This window comes from Silurus aristotelis, assembly GCF_946808225.1.
Source record: "Silurus aristotelis genome assembly, chromosome: 8".
NCBI lineage: Eukaryota > Metazoa > Chordata > Actinopteri > Siluriformes > Siluridae > Silurus > Silurus aristotelis.
The window spans coordinates 11,675,715-11,700,281 of record NC_139581.1 but is presented as its reverse complement, the minus strand read 5'-3'; the positions used below and the strand labels follow the sequence as shown (position 1 = coordinate 11,700,281).

Genomic DNA, 24,567 nt, shown 5'->3' with positions numbered 1-24,567 from the left:
TTTGATAACCATCAGTTGCTATGACTTGGACTTGACATGGACCATCTATCGTAAATTGCTTCAGGTTCCTTCAAAAATGCAACAGCGGGTGACATGGGGAGTGAATATGTAATCCTGCTTATACTGTTTCTTACAGTATACAACTTGCATGATCATAGATCAGAACTAAACATTCCATAAAGCAGGAGCAATCTGTAGCAGGATTAAATATACACCAGAGAGGTGTTGTTTGTTGAGTGGAGGAGATATAGGGGGTGAATGCCAGGGCACTGGAGTTTACACAAAGGGATGCACTGCTGTGAATTATTCAGAAAGCTGCTGCACACCATAAACCATATCCCTGTTTTCTACCTGAACCTTTTCTCCAGAAGTCTTTTTGTAATTTGATCATTTTGGTGTAATGTAGTTTTCAGGGTCAAGGACATCCATCTTTTTCCTCACACTATGAAGTTTATGTGCAGAGGTGAGTCCGGGTGAGTATAACGACATTGTAGCAGGGTATCTTTCCAATAAAATTGACTAAATGATTGTCAGAGGCCTTGCCTTAAGCCAGCCCTGATCCCGGGGGATGTATGTCCTTTTTAAAACTGATTTTAACTTGCTGATTTGTCAAACACGTGATGTTTTTTGTTATTTATACATTACTTTGATAATCACTTCAGGGTCTTCGTGAACTGTGGACCCACAGCCTATCCATGGAACACTGAGCCCATTAATGGGATGTCAGTCTACCAAAAGGCACGCACACACACACACACACACACACCTAGAAGCAATTACATTGTCAATCCATTTACCAGCATGTTTTCAGGTGAAAAACTGGTCAATACAGCAGGAACACTTATAGACAAAGGCAGGGAGAACATGCAAAACTGTGCACTAACTAAACCTGTAAAATAGTAATAATACCTGATAGACTAATGTGTTGCCCTTTTAACTCTACAAATGTTCATAGTTTCTAATAGCTTTCATTTAAATATAAGAATATTATTGGTTTTTTAAGACTAGCATGTTCATTATGAAAATCTCTTTTCTGGTGTTTATATGGACTTTAGGTAGCTCCCGGGCCGGAACTTTTTGTTCAGTATTCCGTGTAGCAGGGGGACGGAAATCCGCGATGCTCAAAACAGCTTCCTGGTAGTTGACGTGGTTTGTTTTGAAATGGCAGATACAAAAGTGGAAATTTCATCTGACAGCTCGAGTCTGACCCCAAACAGCGGTAATGTTTCTTCTCAGACTAACAACCCGCTGTCAAGGAAGCTTAATAAGATTTTGGAAACCAGGCTGGATAATGACAAGGTGAGAGACAAGTTTATTCAAAGCTTACATGCTTGCTCGCTATGTAGCAGGTGTTTCAATCTAATATTAATCGTGCTTAAGTTACACTGTTACTGATGCATAAGTGCTGAATATCTGTACTTTACTAACAATCTACAGGTGAAAATGAAAACATATTAAATAAATATTACTTAAGCAGTAAGCTAGCTTTCTCTTTACCTCGACAGAACTGCATGAAAGTACATAAGATTTCAGATCAAACAAAACAAAAATCTCTCCTCATGACTCTATAATGTGGCCGTTTACGGCACGTTGTTCTTTTATATAGTAATTTGTTTACCTTTTAATGTTACATTATTACTTTTAAATAGCATTTGCCTTTTTAAGTATAAATAATTAAATAATATAATACTATAAGTAATTAATAATTATTTATTTGCTTCTTCTTCTGACATTATTATTATTATTATTATTATTATTATTATTATGTGTATGATGTGTATGTTTGACTTACGGTAGTTAATGAACAATGTTACTCAGAGTTTTGTTAAATTAAAAGAAAATAAGAACATTCTGTATTGTACATCATTTTCTTTTTTTTGTGCCTATAGATAAATTTCTCATTTTTTGCATTGTTAGTTTCACCACATGATTTTCTTTTTCGTTTTTCTTAATTTTTTCCCTGAGAGCTTTTTTTCTATTTGTTTTAAATATTAAACTTCACCTGCTTCTTCTCTTCGATTCCAGGAGATGCTGGAGGCTTTAAAGTCTTTGTCGGTTTTCTTCACTGAGAACAGTCTCCGCACACGGAGAAACCTGCGAGGGGACATCGAGCGGCGCAGTTTATCCATCAATGAAGAATTTGTGCGGCTATTTAAAGATGTGAAAGAGGTGTGTTGTGCTTAACCTGGTCTCTGATGGTGATATTGCATTCGTACTAAGAACATTTATATGCATTATATATAAGTACAGTGGAACCTCGGAGCTCGCGAGGGTTAGGGACCAAGACCGGTCGCGAGTTCCAAATTTTCGCGACCTTTTGATACGCCCCTTCCAACCCAGTAAAAACCCAAAGAACACTATACGAAATCGATTTAAATGAGTAAATAACACTATTTCACTCCATAACACTTAATTATTATTATAGACTATTTTACCAATACTTTAATAATTTATTTGTCATACAGTACTGTATATGTTATATTTTATAGTTTAAATGAATAATACATAATACAAATAGTTTTAAAGCATTTTTAGACAATTTTAATGAGATAAACCTTGATTAAAAATGTTAAAACTAGCGTTTTGAGCAGCTCGCCGGTCGGAATGAAAGTCGCGAGCATGCGAGGTCGCGAGCGCTGAGGCCGCGAGCTCCGAGGTTCCACTGTATCCCTTAATTTTAATCTTCCTTCTTTTTTTTAAGGAGCTGGAGAGTATACATGAAGATGTCCAAGCCATGAGTTGCTGTTGTGAAGAAATGACTAATAGATTAAAGGTATACTGTTTTTTTCGATCTGCAGCAGTCGTGGCCAAAATTATATAACTTGCACTATTATGTTGTTTTGCTGTGCTGTGTAGTTTACACAATAATGTGCTGCTCCTTTTAATAGGCAGCCAAGGAGCAAACCCAAGACCTGATATTGAAAACCAACAAACTACAAGGAGAAAAGTAAGTCGAATAAAAAATGCTAATTACCGCAAACTATTGGATCCACACACTACAGTCAGACACAACATATTTACATTGTTTGGAAGTTAGCAATAGTGTGGCGTCTGTCTGTCTGTCTGTCTGTCTGTCTGTCTGTCTGTCTGTCTGTCTGTCTGTCTGTCTGTCTGTCTGTCTATCTATCTATCTATCTATCTATCTATCTATCTATCTATCTATCTATCTATCTATCTATCTATCTATCTATCTATCTATCTAAAATGGAACCTGTTTTTCTGCCGCTTTGTTTATTTTCTTTGGTTTTTAATATACTTTGACTTCATATTGCCTTAATGGCATAAATCTTTGCCTTTATATAAAAAAAATCCTGGATTTAGAAGATTTGATTTACACCATACTCAGTATTTTGTTTTCTGATACATTGTGTTAAAAAGATTATTAATAACAGAGGTCATTGCTTTTAAATCTAAGCTTTTTGCATACACTAATAATCAAAAGAAGATCCTTGTCTCAGGAAGGTTGATTGCAAACAAAGGATTACAGCTTGATATCTCTCAGCACGCTACTAGCATATGCATGAGGAGCTTAAATCTGCTGAGGGTACACACTTTTATTTTAGGCTGTTTAGGGTGCTGTAAAGTGCAAGCTGATCAAGTTCATTACCAAATTCATTATCGAGAACGCTGTTGCAGATGACTTTGTGTAAATCGAATCGGCTGCCAGTGGAAATGAAAAGACCGTATATCAGTTTGTAATGGGATTAGAAGTAACTCTCGAGACCAGACTTTGGAGGTAGTGTTTTAGAGCAGTTTTAAAATGTTTTAGCACAGAGGCCGCCTGGGATTTGCTCATTAATTTGCGTGTTGTTCAGTAGAAAGCTCTATAAAGCACCCAGTTGTTTTGTTCTTTCATTTCAACTCTCTCTTTTAATGACATAATTATTCATAATTAATATAGTTCTGGCATTTCATGGAGCATAAAGAGAATTAATGTGTAGGATTCAAAGGACTGTAGGATGGTGCATGTTATTACAGTCTACAGAATAACACTGATTATCTCTTCATCATGGCACCTGTTAGTGGGTGGGATATATTAGGTGGCAGCTGAACATTTTGTCCTTAAAGTTGATGGTTAGAAGGTGGAAAAATTGCCAGGAGTAAATTGTGATGGCTAGACGTCTGGGTCAGAGCATCTCCAAAACTTCAGTTCTTGTGGGATGTTCCCAGTCTACAGTGGTCAGTATCTATCAAAAGTGGTGTGGAATAGTGGTGAACCTGCTACAGGGTCATGGGGGGGCCGAGGCACATTGATGCACGTGGAAAACGAAGGCTGGTTTGTGTGGTCCGATCCAACAGACGAGTTACTGTAATTTAAACTGCTGAAGAAGTTAATAATGTTAATGCTCCATGAGTCGCAACTGTTTCGGCAGCAAAAGTCGTGAATAACACAACAGAAAATAAATAAATTGTGATTTACTTGTTATATATGTTTTATTTAAATTAATAACACAATAATAAAATAGTTTTCCAAACATTTTTATGTAATTTATCAATACAAACTCTGTTTTGAAATGTTACTCCGAACTTTCGACGCTTTTCGCGAACCATCAGATTTTTCAGGAGTTACTCTTAGTCCAGTTTCAAATGAAAAGTTGCGAACTATCGAGGTCACGAGTGTCAAGGTTCCACTGTGTGTGTGTGTGTGTGTGTGTGTGTGTGTGTGTGTGTGTGTGTGTGTATACAGTGAGGAAAATAAGTATTTGAACACCCTGCTATTTCGCAAGTTCTCCCACTTAGAAATCATGGAGGGGTCTGAAATTGTCATCGTAGGTGCATGTCCACTGTGAGAGACATAATCTAAAAAAAAAAAATCCAGAAATCACAATATATGATTTTTAACTATTTATTTGTATGATACAGCTGCAAATAAGTATTTGAACACCTGAGAAAGTCAATGTTAATATTTGGTACAGTAGCCTTTGTTTGCAATTACAGAGGTCAAACGTTTCCTGTAGTTTTTCACCAGGTTTGCACACACTGCAGGAGGGATTTTGGCCCACTCCTCCACACAGATCTTCTCTAGATCAGTCAGGTTTCTGGCCTGTCGCTGAGAAACACGGAGTTTGAGCTCCCTCCAAAGATTCTCTATTGGGTTTAGGTCTGGAGACTGGCTAGGCCATGCCAGAACCTTGATATGCTTCTTACAGAGCCACTCCTTGGTTATCCTGGCTGTGTGCTTCGGGTCATTGTCATGTTGGAAGACCCAGCCTCGACCCATCTTCAATGCTCTAACTGAGGGAAGGAGGTTGTTCCCCAAAATCTCGCAATACATGGCCCCGTTCATCCTCTCCTTAATACAGTGCAGTCGCCCTGTCCCATGTGCAGAAAAACACCCCCAAAACATGATGCTACCACCCCCATGCTTCACAGTAGGGACGGTGTTCTTGTGATGGTACTCATTATTCTTCGTCCTCCAAACACGTTTAGTGGAATTATGACCCAAAAGTTCTATTTTGGTCTCATCTGACCACATGACTTTCTCCCATGACTCCTCTGGATCATCCAAATGGTTATTGGCAAACTTAAGACGTGCCTGGACATGTGCTGATTTAAGCAGGGGAACCTTCCGTGCCATGCATGATTTCAAACCATCTTTTGGTGAGCTTAGATTTTGGAAACTACCTAAAAGTTCTGGGTGGAAATCACCTTAGGTGATTCACCCCTTAAGGTTTTGGGAACTTTCCTTTTGAAGTGCTTGCAAGCATCTATTATTCTGAAAAGGAGCTTTCTTGTGGATTATATCTGTTTTGGTGATTGATCTTCTCTGCAGAGAAAAGAAATAAACTTGTATTTTGCTGTCCTTCTCATCCAAGTCTCTGGGCCTTTTATTGGGAGTCCTGACCGAGTTAGTGTTAAGCAAGAACCAGAAAGGTAAACTTGGAGCACTCCTGAGGTGTTTGGTCTCAGGGGGGATTCTGAGATCCGACACGTCTTAGTGTATTACCAACAGTAACCTTGGAAACGGTGGTCCCAGCTCTTTTCAGGTCATTGACCAGCTCCTCCCGTGTAGTTCTGGGCTGATTTCTCACCTTCCTTAGGATCATTGAGACCCCACGAGGTGAGATCTTGCATGGAGCTCCAGTCCGAGGGAGATTGACAGTCATGTTTAGCTTCTTCCATTTTCTAATGATTGCTCCAACAGTAGACCTTTTTTCACCAAGCTGCTTGGCAATTTCCCCGTAGCCCTTTCCAGCCTTGTGGAGGTGTACAATTTTGTCTCTAGTGTCTTTGGACAGCTCTTTGGTCTTGGCCATGTTAGTAGTTGGATTCTTACTGATTGTATGGGGTGGACAGGTGTCTTTATGCAGCTAACGACCTCAAACAGGTGCATCTAATTTAGGATAATAAATGTAGTGGAGGTGGACATTTTAAAGGCAGACTAACAGGTCTTTGTGGGTCAGAATTCTAGCTGATAGACAGGTGTTCAAATACTTATTTGCAGCTGTATCATACAAATAAATAGTTGAAAAATCATATATTGTGATTTCTGGATTATTTTTTTTTATTATGTCTCTCACAGTGGACATGCATCTACGATGACAATGTCAGACCCCTCCATGATTTCTTAGTGGGAGAACTTGCAAAATAGCAGGGTGTTCAAATACTTATTTTTCTCACTGTATGTGTACAGAACTCTTTGGGTTTTTGGTTTTTCTGTAACATGACTAGCTTTTGTTCTTTAGTGAGAAAGTGGGGAGGGACAGTTTTATAGCTCTCATAACACAAGTTCAACAGGAAATAACTTGCTTAGTGGAGTCTCCGCAACAAAGTTATGACCTGACCTTTTTAAAATAAATATACGTTGCAATTGCTGTCACTATATATATTTTTCCTGTTTAAATTCCTCTCCATTTTCGGTGCCTAAATGTTTAAAATCGACCAATTCTACAGCTTCGCCAAAAATGTCTGCTCGCCCTCATAAGCTGTTAAGCTGAGACTGAAATCCTCAGGGATGCTGGTAAATATAAACTTCCTTTTTTTTCCGTTAGCCCGTGCATGAAAACATTTTGCTTCTTAGAAGCCACAAACGGCACGATTAGCCATCACAACCTCCCACCATCAATACAATCAACTTCAGGAGCTGTGAAACAGAGGGTCATATGCAGATTTGTCACGGTATTGTAAACATAAATAATACTGAATGCCCCGCTTTCTGTCATTTACAGTTACACGCTATCTACAAATGTTTGCATAAACCTAGCCAAAACATATTCAATCTCAGTTTTTCAGAACTAACTAGCACATGACATAAACCTTTAGTTCAAAAATAAACAGCATTATACAGTGAGACAGTAGACACAGTGACATTGCAGCACTGAAGATTTGTGTTAGTGTGGGTTTATTTCTCTGTATAAAAATGAATACATGTAAACACTGAATTGGTTTAGCAGCAATTTGTGCAAAAATAGCAAATAGGTGTGTGTGTGTGTGTGTGTGTGTGTGTGTGTGTGTGTGTGTGTGTGTGTGTTTGGCAATCCTTTCATTGGGATGGCTTGCAGACAAAGGTCTTTTTGGGTGCCGGTGTTCTCAGTATTCAGTGGTTAGTATTGTACCAACCAAAAGTGGTCCAAAGAAGTGACAGGTTTATGAGCCCCCAAAGCGCACTGATGCATGTGAGGTTTGAAAGCTGGCTCATCTCTTATGATCGCACAGTATAGCTACTGTAACACAAATAGCTGAAAACGTTAATGCCGGATATATTATAGTAAGGTGTCAGGACACAAAGCCTGCTGTGTCTGGAGCTACATAGCTGTAGACGTCTTTACAAATGGAAAGGAAATAAATTTTTCCAGTTTGCTGATATACTGCAGCTTTAAGAAGCCTATCCAAAAACTGCAGTTTTATGAAAAAATTAATTATAATCAATTACCAGTGACCTTCCCTTTGCTTCACTAAACATTCATTATCAGTTCCTATTGAAGCATGAAGACTAGTTTATAAAAGGTGGGTGTTTCAGGCTCTTCGAGTGAATTTCAGTTCCCTGCTCTAAACAGCCTAAATGAACCTTTTATTTCTGCAGTTTGGTATTTGTATTTAATGTATTCATTTGGTTATTATAATTTATTTTTACCACTCTTGCTGCTACCTGATCTATAATTTTTTCTAACCTCTGTCAAGCATTTTGTCAGATTTTAAGCGGGTCTTTGCTCTGCCTCTCTGTGTTCCATCTGAAGAATATAAATGAGCGTCCATAGATTTATAGATAAGTTAGAAATGCAACTTTTGATGAGGTCCTATGAATAATTCATAAGCCGTTTCTTCGAGTGTTATTCTTGTCGCACTTCAGTGCAGCATGTGTAATTAATAGTGTCGTATCTCTTGTAGGCTGCTCTTTGTGAATTCTACTGATTGTAGCCTACGATAGGTATGAGAGACAACAACGCTTGCCCCTGGCAATGAGGAGAGGATGTGGTGCAGAGTGATGAATCAACTTTTGTATTCGCTTTTTACCACCCGCAGTTCAGCTTTATGACCCCTGCTAGTAGCACACAGTTGTTTATGGCCATTGAGGGGCTGCCAATAAAACTCATTTGGGCATAATTGATTAGAGGGAGACGCGATGGTGGAGGTGACAGGAGCGCTCAGCAGAATGTCTCCCCTGATGAAACGTTGGCACACTGCAGTGAGGAAAAGAGATGGATTGGGTGAGAGAAAAGTAGAGTGATTTATGCACAGGGGGTTTGATCGTAAGAGTCTGAGTGATAGAACAAGGCTGAATGCGATGGTGTGCAGAAAGTGACTGCTGGAGCTGAGCAATGCAGGTTTGCTACGTTTCTGACCTTGTGGCACATCTGCCACTGTCATGTTGACACAGATGTGATGGGCATCTGGTTGTTCCATGGTTTAAAAGCCCTGACCTCAGAGTATGGAATTTATTTTTTTATTAACTCTTAATTAAATATACAATTAAAATTAGGCTTATGTTCATTCATAAGCTTTGGGGCAGCATGTGTTTCATTATGACATTGACAATAAATCTACATGTATTGACTGATGCCTGCTATTGATTTGATACTGATTCAGTTCAGATTCTTTCTTGATACCATAGTCATTTGATACTGATTTTACACATTCAATATTCATTTAATACTGACTTGAAAGTAAGATTGACATGATTCTTACTCGATATTGACTTGATACTTGGTTGCAATTGACACACACGGGTTTGATGCAGGGTCCATACACCGGTTTTATACAGGGTCCACACACGGGTTTGATGCAGGGTCCACACACGGGTTTGATGCAGGGTCCACACACGGGTTTGATGCAGGGTCCACACACGGGTTTGATGCAGGGTCCACACACGGGTTTGATGCAGGGTCCACACACGGGTTTGATGCAGGGTCCACACACGGGTTTGATGCAGGGTCCACACACGGGTTTGATGCAGGGTCCACACACGGGTTTGATGCAGGGTCCACACACGGGTTTAATGCAGGGTCCACACACGGGTTTTTTGCAAGGTCCACACACGGGTTTTTTGCAAGGTCCACACACGGGTTTGATACGGGGTCCACACACCGGTTTGATGCGGGGTCCACACACGGGTTTTTTACAAGGTCCACACACCGGTTTGATACGGGGTCCACACACGGGTTTGATGCGGGGTCCACACACGGGTTTGATACGGGGTCCACACACGGGTTTGATGCGGAGTCCACACACGGGTTTGATGCAGGGTCCACGCACCTCTGAGTTTCTGTTGCTAAATTTCACAAAACATCACAGACACACCAGTAGCAGTCTACTGTGCGGCATAAAATCAAAGATACAAATTGAATGCATAGACTTTGTTCCGATACTCAATTTACCAGTGCATTATTCAAATATATCTTAGAAAATTCTATTGCAAAAAACATATTGTATATTCTAAAGCCAAGTCCTGTTTTTGTCACTGCAACATTTATTATTATTAATCCTTTCCATGTCGATATGCTGTTAATAAATGGCTATGACATTTTGGCGTGTGCACAATTTTATGAAGTTCACAGAAATGACAATTGAATATAGATTAGATGAATAACAATAATAATCAGCAAGAATGTAATAATTGTGATTGCCCTAATCCTATGAGATTCAGTAATTGAATAGATTAAATAGATTAAATAAGATTTCCTGTCAATCATATTACACTTCTGTCCTAGACTTTCCACAGATCTAGCAGACATTTTAGGGTTGAAAAACAAAGCATGCCTGTTGTGTTGTGTTGTGTATTAAGAATCGAATTTTGCTTTCTGCTAATATCTTGTGAGAACCTGTTTAATACTCGAATAGCATTTGTGTTATCCAGGGAAAAGTCTCCTGAATGAATCCAACTGTTTAATAAATATAGAGTGGGCCTGTTGGCGTTGTCATTTTGTCCCCCAGGCCTTTTGGGAGCAACTCGGTGTTAGTGACATTTTCATCAGTGAGTCTACAATGCACTCGGCCAGATGGGAGCATCCCTGTCTGTCCAGCTGCTCTGTAACCTTGCCTGACTTCCCATATACAGTGAGGAAAATAAGTATTTGAACACCCTTCTATTTTGCAAGTTCCCCCACTTAGAAATCATGGAGGGGTCTGAAATTGTCATCGTAGGTGCATGTCGACTGTGAGAGACATAATCTAAAAAATAAAATCCAGAAATCACAATATATGATTTTTCAACTATTTATTTGTATGATACAGCTGCAAATAAGTATTTGAACACCTGTCTATCAGCTAGAATTCTGACCCTCAAAGACCTGTTAGTCTGCCTTTAAAATGTCCACCTCCACTACATTTATTATCCTAAATTAGATGCACCTGTTTGAGGTCGTTAGCTGCATAAAGACACCTGTACACCCCATACAATCAGTAAGAATCCAGCTACTAACATGGCCAAGACCAAAGAGCTGTCCAAAGACACTAGAGACAAAATTGTACACCTCCACAAGGCTGGAAAGGGCTACGGGGAAATTGCCAAGCAGCTCGGTGAGAAAAGGTCCACTGTTGGAGCAATCATTAGGAAATGGAAGAAGCTAAACATGACTGTCAATCTCCCTCGGACTGGGGCTCCATGCAAGATCTCACCTCGTAGGGTCTCAATGATCCTAAGGAAGGTGAGAAATCAACCCAGAACTACACGGTAGGAGCTGGTCAATGACCTGAAAAGAGCTGAGACCACCGTTTCCAAGGTTACTGTTGGTAATACACTAAGACGTCATGGTTTGAAATCATGCATGGCATGGAAGGTTCCCCTGCTTAAACCAGCATATGTCCAGGCACGTCTTAAGTTTGCCAATGACCATTTGGATGATCCAGAGGAGTCATGGGAGAAAGTCATGTGGTCAGATGCGACCAAAATAGAATTTTTGGGTCATAATTTCACTAAACGTGTTTGGAGGAAGAAGAATGATGAGTACCATCCCAAGAACACCATCCCTACTGTGAAGCATGGGGGTGGTAGCATCATGCTTTGGGGGTGTTTTTCTGCACATGGGACAGGGCGACTGCACTGTATTAAGGAGAGGATGACCGGGGCCATGTATTGCGAGATTTTGGGGAACAACCTCCTTCCCTCAGTTAGAGCATTGAAGATGGGTCGAGGCGGGGTCTTCCAACGTGACAATGACCCGAAGCACACAGCCAGGATAACCAAGGAGTGGCTCTGTAAGAAGCATATCAAGGTTCTGGCGTGGCCTAGCCAGTCTCCAGACCTAAACCCAATAGAGAATCTTTGGAGGGAGCTCAAACTCCGTGTTTCTCAGCAACAGGCCAGAAACCTGACTGATCTAGAGAAGATCTGTGTGGAGGAGTGGGACAAAATCCCTCCTGCAGTGTGTGCAAACCTGGTGAAAAACTACAGGAAACGTTTGACCTCAAACAAATGCTACTGTACCAAATATTAACATTGACTTTCTCAGGTGTTCAAATACTTATTTGCAGCTGTATCATACAAATAAATAGTTTAAAAATCATACATTGTGATTTCTGGATTTTTTTTTTTAGATTATGTCTCTCACAGTGGACATGCACCTACGATGACAATTTCAGACCACTCCATGATTTCTAAGTGGGAGAACTTGCAAAATAGCAGGGTGTTCAAATACTTATTTTCCTCACTGTATCTCACAGAGAGAAAGCTGTGGGAGATACAAGACAAGGACATGGGATGCACTTTTACTTATTGGGAGAAAATTGAAAGAACAGATATAAAGAAAGGATATAAAATATTCAACCCCAGACTACTGGTGTCAGCTTTCCCAGTCTGGAAATTTCCCCCCTCTGACCTTTGGTTATCCATGTGCTTCTATTTGTGGGAATTCATTGTATAGACAAATGCTGACCTTTTTTTTTTTTTTTTTTTTTTACTTCTCTACCACTTGAGGCGTACTGTCAAGAGCTTGACATGACATTTTAGATGGAGGAAAAATAAATATATAATTTCTCTCTACTTACTTCTTACTGAAGGTCTGGTTTTCAAGTTCTTTAGATAGAATGAGGTGATAGACTAGCGGCAGACTTTCTCCGTTCTGAGAAAACGCTAAAAATGCTCTTATGTTCCTTCTTCCTCATTTAGAAGCAGTGTGTGTCACCTGAATGCTTCTCAGACAAGCCTGGTTTTAGTGACAAATGAGAATCATGTCTTGATGAGAAAGTGCCTCGTGCCCTCTGTCTGCCTCCCACATCCTCTCTATCACTCAACGCCACAGCATCGTTTGTTCTCTAAAGAACACAACAGCCCTGCCTAGTGATGAAAGGAAAACAAACCCTGAATAAAGGAGGATGAGGACAGGCAAACAAGCAAGCACCTGGTAGCACTGATTGTCCATGAATGGCCCCTAGCTTGTACTTCGTCTTTATGTTTGCGTGTGCATTTGAGCGGAAGTTACGGCGAAAGAGACCTTCATTAGCTTAAATGAAAATTTGTTCACACATTTGACTTTTTTTTTTTCCATGTCAGTTAATATAGTCAATAATTTCTTGTAAGCTTTTTTTTTTTAATCATGAAAATCATAATTTTTTTTTACTATATAACCAATGATCTATGAATAATTACAAAACAATGATCAACTGACAGTCCAGCGTTTCAGATAAAGTGAATAATGTGCAATTATTCATTATAATACAAAATATAGTCAAAGCAGGCACATTATTGCAACTTTTAAACTTTTGTTTTTCTCTAAGACTTGAGTGTATCTTTTGTAATTTCTTGAGACACTGGCTTAAATAAATGTTTATAAAAAATTTCATTGTTAAAAAATTACATCTACTGCACAATTTTCCACTGGTCATTTTTAGTTGTAAAAGCTTTTATGGAGCTTTATTATTTTATTGTATTTTTTAAAAATTATTATAACTACCGTATTTTTCGGACTATAAGCCGCTACTTTTTTCCCACGCTTTGAACCCCGCGGCTTAAACAACGAAGCGGCTTATTTATGAATTTTTCCTGGGTTTTTCCCGTTTTCACAAACTTCAAGCCAAAAAACTGAGCCCCATAACATTAGACCAATGAAATTTCCGAACGGTAACGAAAAAACGCACCTCACATGTGTTCTGAGCTGCACGGCATCGGGAGAAAAAAAATTTTTTTTTAAACGCACGACGATGCCAAAAGATAAACTCCCGAGAGAAATAGTTGTGAATGTAAGGAGGAAGACAGTGAACAATGACTTTCTTGGTCGGCTACTGTTTAGATACAAGCCGTTGTAACGCGTTGAGTCTGGGTGAAGGGAGAGCTCGCTAACTCCAGTTGCAACAGAAATCATATGAGCAAAGACAGGTGTCCAAAACTCGTGCTTTTTAATTTTTCTTGGCAACAACGTTACGGGTTAGTCAAAGAAACTTAGAAATGAGCATCAGAAAATAATAAGAACATATTCCTCGGTCTTGCACACATGCAGTAATAGCGGAAAAATGCGCCGGCAGGCTATTCCCAGAATACCGCTCTGCTCTTAAAGGAGCCACAACATACTTCACCCGTTACACTGTGTAACAGACACTGTCTTTTATTAAAGCCTGTGTAAAGTTCATTAGTTCCAGTGTAGACACCTGCGGCTTATAGACCGGTGCGGCTTATTTATGTTTAAAATGAAAATCTTTGTCAAATTCAGTGGGTGCGGCTTATATATGGGTGCGCTTAATAGTCCGGAAATTACGGTACACGGTTTTATAAGTTATAGAGGCATCATTATAGTTTATAGAAATATTTACAATGAATCATCAACGGCTTACAAGGAATTCTAAATGTACTGATTTTACGAATATGGATTTTACAGCAAGTGTTATAAAGAATACAAATTTCTCTCTTTTTTTAATTGCTGCATGGACACATTTTTGTTCTATTGCTGCAGTGAGGGGAAATGCAAACACAGTCTAACTTGGCTTTATGTGCCTCAGAAACAGGTATACAGATAGTCAGAGGAAGAACCTGAAATGTATAATCTAGATGTTGTTTGCATTCAGGGATCTGGCTGGTCACAGAAACCTACCTTTGGTTTAGAGTATGGGAGACGAGCCAGTACATTTCGTGAGGCCGCTCATGTCCCAGTCCTTTGATTGATTCCGTGATCTGAGCTGGATTGAGGATGCACGAACTAGCAGGGGGCTGGTAGGGGGAATGTATTCCCATTTTTCCCATGACACATAGCTTCACTTTGCATTTGTATCAGGATGAAGAAGAGACAAATCTGTCTCAATCTGTGTAGTGGGGTTTTGTAAATAAAGTTTTGGAAGGTTTTACAGCAGGTTTGGTCCTGTGCAAGCCAAAGATTAATAAAATGTCATCGTATAAGGTGTGCCGTGGATGTGTGTTCCTGAGATAGATGGCTTACTAAACACCCTATAGGACCACTGGCGCATGACTTTATAATCATTTAATAAGTTCTCCGTGGACCTTTGTTAAGGAGTGTTGCAATCCTCAATCCTATATATGACTTTGAAATCAAAGATAGAACCAGTGTGAAGAAGAGTGTGTGTGTGTGTGTGTGTGTGTGTGTGTGTGTGTGTGTGTGTGTGTGTGTGTGTGTGTGTGTGTGTGTGTGTGTGTGTGTGTGTGTGTGATTATTTATAGTATATAGCAGATTATGCCATTAATTCTGATTGGCTGAAAGATGTGCGCTCAAAACGTTCCTTTGGTTAATCACCGTTCTAAATGAATGTGCTGCCTTATTGAGCAAATGTTACCATAGTAACACATTTATAGTCGCACTGAGACACCATAGCAGACTACACCATAGCAGAATACACCATAGCGCTGTTATACTTGATTCTGATTGGTTGGCAAACGATCTAAGGTGTGCAATTATTTTTCAGCACAGCTGAAGCAGGTTTTGAACACATTACAGTTTAGTATCACTTTGCCAAGTTAACTGAAATAACAGAAAGTAACCACAGCATGCAAAACTAACAACAAACAAAATGGCAACGTTTTTTCCCCCTTTAAGTTCATTATAATTTTATAATTCTAATTTATTAACACAAGAAATAAAAAAATAAATATTGCAACTTGTTCAGGTTGTTTTTGGTTATTATTACCGACAATCAAAAATCTAAGAAATTAATTAAATAAATATTGATACTTATTCACTTGTTTTCAGACTTATTATAGCAATGCTCTCTCGTGTACTCTTTTTCTTATTCTCTCTCTCTCTCTCTCTCTCTCTCTCTCTCTCTCTCTCTCTCTCTCTCTCTCTCTCTCTCTCTCTCTCTCTCTCTCGCTCTGTCTGGCTCAATCTTTTCAGTAACTGCATATCAATGGCTTAAGACTCCATTACAAGTTCATTAAAGACGTTTTGGAATTAGGGGCTTGTAATGTAAGAAATTAGTTCTGCACACAAGAGCATTTTAAGCACTCTGGCTCAAGATCCTGAGTCAATTTGGCCCAAAGTCTTTAAAACTAAAAGTCCATTGATTGAATATCCAAGGTGTAATTATTCTTTATATACATACAATAACTGTGCGCTTTTTGGAGAGTTTTTAGAAAAGCTGGTCAAAAACGGTCCATAGGGCATCTGGCTGAGAGAAGTGGTGTGCATCTGGACCATTTCAGGGAGCATAGTGATTGCATTTATTTTTTTATTTAATCTTCTGATTGAAGAACTGGGCATAAACCATTATACTGATATATTGAGAGTGAGAACTGCCATAGTGTTACACCCTTAATTTAAAGGTAATCCCTCAAAAGCATCTTTCTTTATTCTCTCTGTCTCACGGCAAATAAATGTACGCTTCCTTGCTGCAAAGCCTCGTTTATGAAGCATTAAATGAAAGTCAATAACTATGCACATTCATTAAAAGTGTATCGAGTTGTGTGTGGAATCTTATTCGTTACACTCTTTTTTTGCGAGACAGGTTTATTAACCTTTTTGTTTTCCTATTATTTTCATTCCAGTCAGATTTAATGGGTTGTCTTCTTAATGATTTTACTATCATAGTGTGTTGGGGTGCCATTTTATTTTTTCCCCTCTGCATGCCAAGCAATAACTTCTACACTAAAAAAAACCAAAAAAAAAAAAACAGTAGAAGTCATATTAGTCAGTGCCGGAGGTAGTTCCAGACCTAAATAATGCTGTGTGTCTCAGAGCAACAGAGACAAAATAATATCTCATGCCCAGAATGAAAGTCTGAGCTGTAAGGCAGAACAGTGAGCTTCATATCCAGGCCTATAATAATCAGAGCTTCAAAGAGACAAGCATTAATAAGTGTTAAAAATGATGGTAGATGAAATCCCAAACCATACTTAGTGATGTATTCCTTCCATTCTCTGCCACAAGGTACTGACTAACACATGGCTGTGTTTTCAGTACTAATCTGCATTTAGATCTACGGGAAATACAGCACCGCATAGGGCTGGAAATTGGGGTCGAAAAGCCACAGTGAATGTACGTCTCAATCATTAATGCAGTATGTGAGGAAAAAACTGCCAAAGATGATGGGAAATATCAGTAGGGGTGTAACGGAAAACACAGAATTTGGTTCGGGACGTACCTCAGCTTTTATGTCACGGTTCGGTTCAATTTCAGTACGATTAGGGGGGAGAAATGTTAACATGAAATTTCTTGTCATTTTTTAATAACGTAGTTTATTATTAATATTTGTGATCATCAACATTTAAACAGTTTACATTTTTAAAACAGTTTGAAATAAAATGCCTGTTAAATAATATATCAAATAATATATTATAAAAATAGAAGAAATCAAATTAATTAACTATAATACAATATAATACAAAGATTTTTTTTATATTGAATAAATTGAGTAATTAATTATTTTGGCACAAATTAAATAGAATTAAATTAATGGAAATTTTTTTTATTAAATAGTTACATTTGTTTGACCCATTTTGGGTAGTACAGGTGTGTGTGTGTGTGTGTGTGTGTGTGTGTGTGTGTGTGTGTGTGTGTGTGTGTGTGTGTGTGTGTGTGTGTGTGTGTGTGTGTGTTCGTGTTCAGATGCAGAATTTATCAGGATTTTCTCCTTTAAAGAGAAATTCTTGAAGCTTGACATAAAACGTAAAATAATCCATTGCGCTATCATTAGCCGCTAACCAGGAAGTGTCTTTTCATTATACTGCAAGTTGTATCCTGCATATAACCATGTTTGTGACAAATAAAAACTCAACAGCTAGCGCTGTTGATTCTTTAGCATTTTGACACTGCGAGTGACACTGTGCTAACTCTGTTTTTTTTTATACTCCTAGCATCGTTGTGTATCGTTACGCCCCTAATATAGTGTGTGACCAGTAAGATAAGATATACTTTTATTCGGCCCACAGTGGGGAAACTTCTAAGGGCATTTCTAAAACTCTATGGGCATTTCTAAAATTCTTAGAGCATTCAGGATAATTCCACAAAGAAGGAAATTATAGATTAGTGCGTAAACCCTAATTAGAAATAACAAAGAAGCAGAACTAAGCGATCATTGGTTTAAAAAAAAAAAATACATGCACTGTTCTGTGTGAGATGTAGAAGAAAGTGACTGTCAGACAAGTGATCCTTTAGCAGGTTTTTAACAAGTAGTGGGAACACTAAAGGGGCGTAAGCTTGACCCTAAGAAGGATGGGATCTGGTGTCTTGTTGTATGCTGTAGACGTTTTCTGCTGTGGTTTGTTAGAGAAAGAGCACTGCACATGAATTCCATCATTTTATCCAGTGATAAAGCATTTGGCGGACATGGACTCTTCCAGAATGACCTCGCCCCCATCCATAAGGGTTTTATGAATGCTTTGATAAGTGTGACGGTGATATGATTTACCTATGGGGGATTTAGGAACAATGTTCTAGTTTGCCATTACAATCGAAACAGCATCTGGGTGAGTCTTTTTTCAGAATAGAAGTTTTTTAGTTCAGCTCTAAACCTGCGGCAGAGTTTTTCTGGTGGCTCATATTGGCACATTTTAGTAAGACCTTACAGTTGATTTGTCCTCTCTGTGTAAATCAGTAAGCCAGCCAGCTCATTACCAGTACATTTATCTATTCCTTTCTCTCCCCCCCAAAGTAAACATGTTTCCTAATGCTTCAGCAGCACGGATTAATCTAAGGTAACAGGCTGCAGCGTGGATTTGAAACTACCCCATTGCCAAGCTGCTAACACACATGACGATACTCAACATACAGGTAGAACATGTCTTCACACTCTTACCCTCAGGAGCTGTCCTTGTGTTCCATCTAATTATGTACCATTATAATGACTTATGGCAACATGTGACATTTATGACTAGTTCCATCTGAAACATTCTGTTCCCTGTGATAAAATCTCATGTACAGTTATAGGTGCTGCAAAATTCTCAAGAAGGTTCTCTCTCTCTCTCTCTCTCTCTCTCTCTCTCTCTCTCTCTCTTGATAGATAGATAGATAGATAGATAGATAGATAGATAGATAGATAGATAGATAGATAGATAGATAGATAGATAGATAGATAGATAGATAGATGCGTAACACAAATTTATTTGAACGGCACTAATTTTATTAACGCACGATTAATGCAGCGTGCATTTCTGTTTGACCATTTTGATGAAAAATATAAAGAAAAAAGAGGCGAAATTATAAACTTTAAAGCAACACACATTTCTAACAAAAATTATCTCCACCAAAAATAATGTTTAATCACTAAGCATTTGTTTTACTGATTCGCCAAGTCTCAAATCATGATGCACACATCCGGCAATTTAAACCGTCCGTGTGGAAACATTGAAGTATTCATTTAAGGTACATTTAGAACAGAGAAAAATGTGCGATTACGTTTACTATATTATTGATTTCATGGCAAAATAGTCACACAGATTTGAATAGTATGCAGGATATTTCATATCATTTAAGAGCTTTTTGTAAGCAGATGATTATTTATGGAAGGCATGACTGCAGGCAGCTCTTTGTAACAGTTAGTATGTTTGAAGAGTCTTCAGGGCAAAGTTTCAACAGGAAAAGACAGAAGATTATTTGGTGAGGACAAAATGTTCTTAAATGCAAATTCCTGTTCTGTTTTCTTGATTTTTAAGGGTTTTTTTGCTCGTCAGTGTTCAGTTTTGAGTATTTCTTTTTTTTAACACTTCCACTTTGTGAACAAGCTCAGAAGCTCTCACTATCTACATGCAGATCTTTAACTCTCTTATCAAGAAAGAATTGTGTGATTAAGCATTACCCAATACCTGTGTAAAGCCGTTTCATAGTTAGTCATCAGACAGGAAGCGATGTGGGATTTTGAGGGTAAATATTAGAGGACACTGAGTTGACTGATTGATAAAGACAGTAATTGTGCTGTAATTTATCTGTTGTAGCAGATTTGTGTTTCTCTGATAAAGCTGAATTAGAGAATCATTTTTTTTTTTTTTTTTATTGCTTGTGAATGTCCCAGCCAGAGTCTCTTTTGTTTGTCATTTTTAATTGGATGTTTTTTTTTTCTTCTCTCTGTGAGTCGTAAACAGTTTGGTTTGGTAATTGAGTTTAAACCAGTTTGGCAGACTGCAACTGTGGAATACAAACATGCTGTATAGAACAGGAAACACAGAATTCGTATCCGTATTTGATCTCCCTCTCTCTCTCTCTCTCTCTCTCTCTCTCTCTCTCTCTCTCTCTCTCTCTCTCTCTCTCTCTCTCTCTCTCTCTCTTTCTCTCACACACACACATACATACATACATACATACATACAGTATATATACATACAGTATATATAAAATCTAGTCTCCTATTACACTATTAAAATTATATTAAAATAAATAAAATACACTTAATTGTTATACTCTTGTATATAAAAATCCATCAAAAATAACTCAATGTAATTGCTCTATCCTTGCCAAATATGAATGTGTTTAGATATCAATATAGGATAAAGGCATCCACTGGCTGCTTGAATAGAACCACATTTACTCAAACAGGGGCAGGAAGTCTACAGTAAGTCATATTTACAATCTTCAGCAGAAAAGCATCTTAGAACACAAGACACAATAAACCTTGAGGTGAATGCGCTACAACAGCTGAGGATCACATCGGATACCAGAACAGGATTCTGGGGCTGCACTGTGCACAGACTCGCAGAAACTCGACAGGTGAAGATTAGAAAAAGATTAGGCGATGTTCAACTGTTCAGTTCTGAGTGATGTTTAGTCCGGAGAGGATATTTACTACTAGATGTTTAACCTGACTTTGCTGTTTCTAGTTCTGCACTGCACAAGTCCATTCATCAGAGTTGTCAAAACACTCGACTACTGCGTCCACTTCCTGTAGTAGGTAACATACATGCACCATAGGGTGTAACGGTGCACGTGTACCGAATGCAGTCCTTTTTATGCGAGGAACATATGTAAAATCTCAGGAACGTATTATGTGATTATTAAGTTTGTTTAGTCTCCGCCTCGCATTTTTTTAGTGATTTATTTTATAATTATTATTAAACTTGAAAACATACACAACAATACCAAAGGGTATAAAAAAGAAACTTGAGTGAACACAGAACGCAGTGTCACTGTGGCTACTCACTTCGTACCGGAAATAAGATTTCTAGTGCGTTGTTGTGAGTAACGCTAGCAAAGTGGATTCATTTTCAAGAATTCCTGTTAAAAGTAAAAAATTGTGACAATTCCGCATATCGAGTGAATGAAGGAAGGAAGGAAGGATAGAAGAAAAAAAGAAGTTTGTTAAAGTATGCTGAAATAAGTCAAATATCTTGAGAAAATTAAATATTAAATGTAAAACACACACACACACACACACACACATACACATCTGTATTAGCTGAATGAGGTCTAGCAAATAAACTATTGAATAACTGTTTTCCATTAATTATCATTTTTTTAAATTACTTAAACTCTGCCAGTTTAATAGATTATGCAATTTAAAAAATATATATAATAAAGTGCATTGCGTTTATTTGATTTATTCGATTTAATTGATTTATTTATGTATTTTTTAAATAAAACAATAATTATATATTATTTAACCAAGTAGGTTAAAAATGTAATAAAAAATGTAAACTATTGATGCTCACAAATACTAGTAATAATAAACTGCGTCAATAAAAAAACGACAAGCAGTTTTATGTTTTGCATTTCTTCCCCTTAACCGATAAAGAAATTTAACCGAACCGTGACTTAAAAAGTGAGTTACGTACCGAACCGTGAATTCTGTGTACAGTTACACGCCTAGTGCACGACTTTCTAACTTATGTTATTGCCATTCCCCGCAATGAAGTTTTAGCACTGAGGATTTTTCCTAAATCAGCTAGTTAAGAGATGCTTTTATCATTTTTGAATGCAGCTCTATTCTGCTGGTTTGGATGCTGCACCGTTCCTGTGTGAGAAACTAAAACGTGGCCACTTTGACTGTAACCCTTTTCCCTGTGGAACTGCCCCTTGAGAGTCAGCAGAACATGATTTCTATTCAAACTTCAACATGATTTAGTTGTTCTTCATCATGCTGTGCTGTAGATTGTAAATCAAATTGCCGGTGTCATGTCAGGAGAAGTGGTGAGAATAAGACAGCTGAGTAATGGAAAGAGGCTGCAGAAGAGAACGGTTCTCCCATGAGAACCTTACAGCTCAGCTATTGTTCTACTACAGGGAAGTTCATGCTTGTTTGTACTTGTCATCTTTTATTCTCTCTGCGATTTTTCCTCCCTTTTCTTATTTTCATGTGAAATTTGCAAAGTGGAATTTAGGATTAAGTTTTTTTTTTTTTAAAGATCATTACTGCCATCTAGTGGCACATTTGTATTGTTCGGGGTTTGACTTAAAGGTGCTTGAATTTTGTTGGTGCTCACATTGGCATGAACATTGTAAAAAGCAAAATTTCAATAAATGTACTGAAGTTTAGAACACTGAAAGTCTTTGCAGTGTAAACAGTAATACAAGTAGTAACGTGTTATATATTTTTCATTATATGTCACTGATTTATTTGTAATAATGCCAAACCACTTATTCTCCAGCTGTGACAATTTTGTATACATTTTGTCTTAATAAGCGAATCACTTGCATTGTACAGCACTATAACTGCAATATGCAGTTCTGTTCCAGTGAATAAAGAGGACGGAGAGACCTTTGCATATTGAACATTTAACGCTAATTAAAGTTGCCTGTGAATAATCAGTGCTGTGCCTGTGCCAAAACACCACTAATTTGCCTAATCTTATTGACTTTTTGTGACTTTTGTTCAGCTCTGTTACTCGCCGTAATTATTTCACGTCTATTCTTTGTTTCCAGTCACAGTCTGGAGGTGCGAGCACAGGTGGCCCAGGTCTTTCTCTCCAAATTCCAGCTGACCAGTGAAGAAATGGCCACTTTACGCTACGCTCGTGACGACCCCATCACTGAGGTACCATTCAAATACACTACACGTATGTGGACACCAGAACATTCATCCCTGTGTGAAGTTGTTGGATATCCTGTTTCTGTTTTAGTCAAGCATGTCTGTGGGTTTTTCCTTTAACTACAAGCGCTTTAGAGAGTTCAGGCACTGGTTTTGATTGAGGGGGTGCAGGTTTGGTTTGAGTGATGGGCAATATTAATGCTTAAGCATACAGAGCCATTCTAAACAATTGTGTGCTTCCAATTTTCTGGAACAGTTTGAGGAAGAGCGATAAATATGGGTGTGATTTCCAGGTGTCTACTGTATGAAGTACACAATATTTATTCATTTAAGAAATGTTTGTAAAATGTGAGGGAATGTATCTGCTGGCTATTTCTTACTTTAACACAGTTGTTTAATCACTGGCTGGGATGTACAGTAACTTCTCAGTGTGTTTGTTGTTAGGAAATGCCTTTACACCATGGTGCTATGGTATTCTAAATTCTGATTGGTCAAAAGGACAGTACTTGCAGCTGCCATTTAAATGACAGGTTTGTTGGAATAGGATATTGGTTGTACAGTAACAGCAGATTTACAGGAACGTGTACATCACTTACACAACAGAAAAAAGAATCTTCAATATTGTGATTTTATTTTCTGTAACGCATTTGTTTTAATACCTTTTGGAAGAAATGTCAAGTTTTGTGGACGTCAGTAAGATTTCAGGAAGTGTCCACAAATGAGTACTTTGGTCTGTTCAGATTCTCTGCAACGACACTAGTCCTTCATTTCAAGTGAAAAAAGAGTCTGGTGAGGAAACATTGGAAACACTGCCAACAAACTATTGACTATAAACTTTTATAAGGCATACGTTATCCTTATATAAAGTAATCGGTGGCGTCGTGGAAATTGTCTGCTATCTGTTCTTCTTCTGGTGTTTACAGGCCAGAGGTAATACCATTAAAAATGACAACCAAATTGATCTATAATTGCTATATGGTTTCCACACAGGGTTAAACACAGGTCAAGGGAGACTATCTCCTGATCAGTAAACACATCACATCCATTCCTGTAATTAACTACATTAATCATTACATCAGCAAAAACTCTTATTTTAAACATAGGCATAATATAATATTCCCAATTTTTCTCTCACAATTCTAAATTCAGTAAGCTATTAGAGGAACTATTTATGATGTGCTGTTATGAAATAATCAACTGCAGGGTGGGAAGACCATCACACCATCCTATCACTGATTACAGTATCTTCCTGTAACCTTTTATTTTTCATATACAGCTGTAACCAAACTAGAGCACGGACACTAGCTTATTAAGAATATTATTTAGGAATTAATAGTAGGATGTAGTGGATTTAGGATTGAAATAACTGCTAACTTTGAATTTATTTCATTATACACTGTGTGCACAATTATCAGGCAAGTTGTATTTTTGAGGATTCATTTTTTTATTGTACAACTACAGTGCTCTTTGTCAATCCAGAATGTTAACAAACCCGCAAACCTGAACATTTAAGTAGTAAAAGTGAAGTTTTGTCTTTCTTAAGAGAATATCTACATGTACACCATTATCAACTAAGTGTGCAGAAATATTATGCAACTAAATCAAAAACAAGGATTTTCCCATCTCACTTGTTTATTTTCTACTGTTAATGTGAGAATAATAAACAAAATAAAAAATTTACAAATAAACATTTATGAAATTTTAAAAAGAAAACCTCAGTGACCAATATAGCCACGCTTTTATTCCATAACAGTCACAAGCCTTCCATTTACAGAGTCAGTCAGTTTCTTGATCTGCTCA

The 24,567-nt window shown here is 37.9% G+C and overlaps 1 protein-coding gene across 1 annotated transcript in view; it reads left to right on the top strand.

Moving 5' to 3' along the window:
* The first annotated feature begins 1,086 nt into the window (after positions 1–1,086).
* The window catches only part of cog6 (component of oligomeric golgi complex 6), a 47,653-nt gene continuing 24,172 nt past the window's right edge, over positions 1,087–24,567 (top strand). Inside the window, exons 1-5 of the mRNA XM_083548393.1 lie at positions 1,087–1,299; positions 2,026–2,169; positions 2,702–2,773; positions 2,889–2,947; positions 22,662–22,773. Coding sequence (XP_083404519.1) covers positions 1,162–1,299; positions 2,026–2,169; positions 2,702–2,773; positions 2,889–2,947; positions 22,662–22,773 — 525 coding nt within the window. The 5' untranslated portion in view covers positions 1,087–1,161. The remainder of the gene's footprint in view (positions 1,300–2,025; positions 2,170–2,701; positions 2,774–2,888; positions 2,948–22,661; positions 22,774–24,567) is intronic.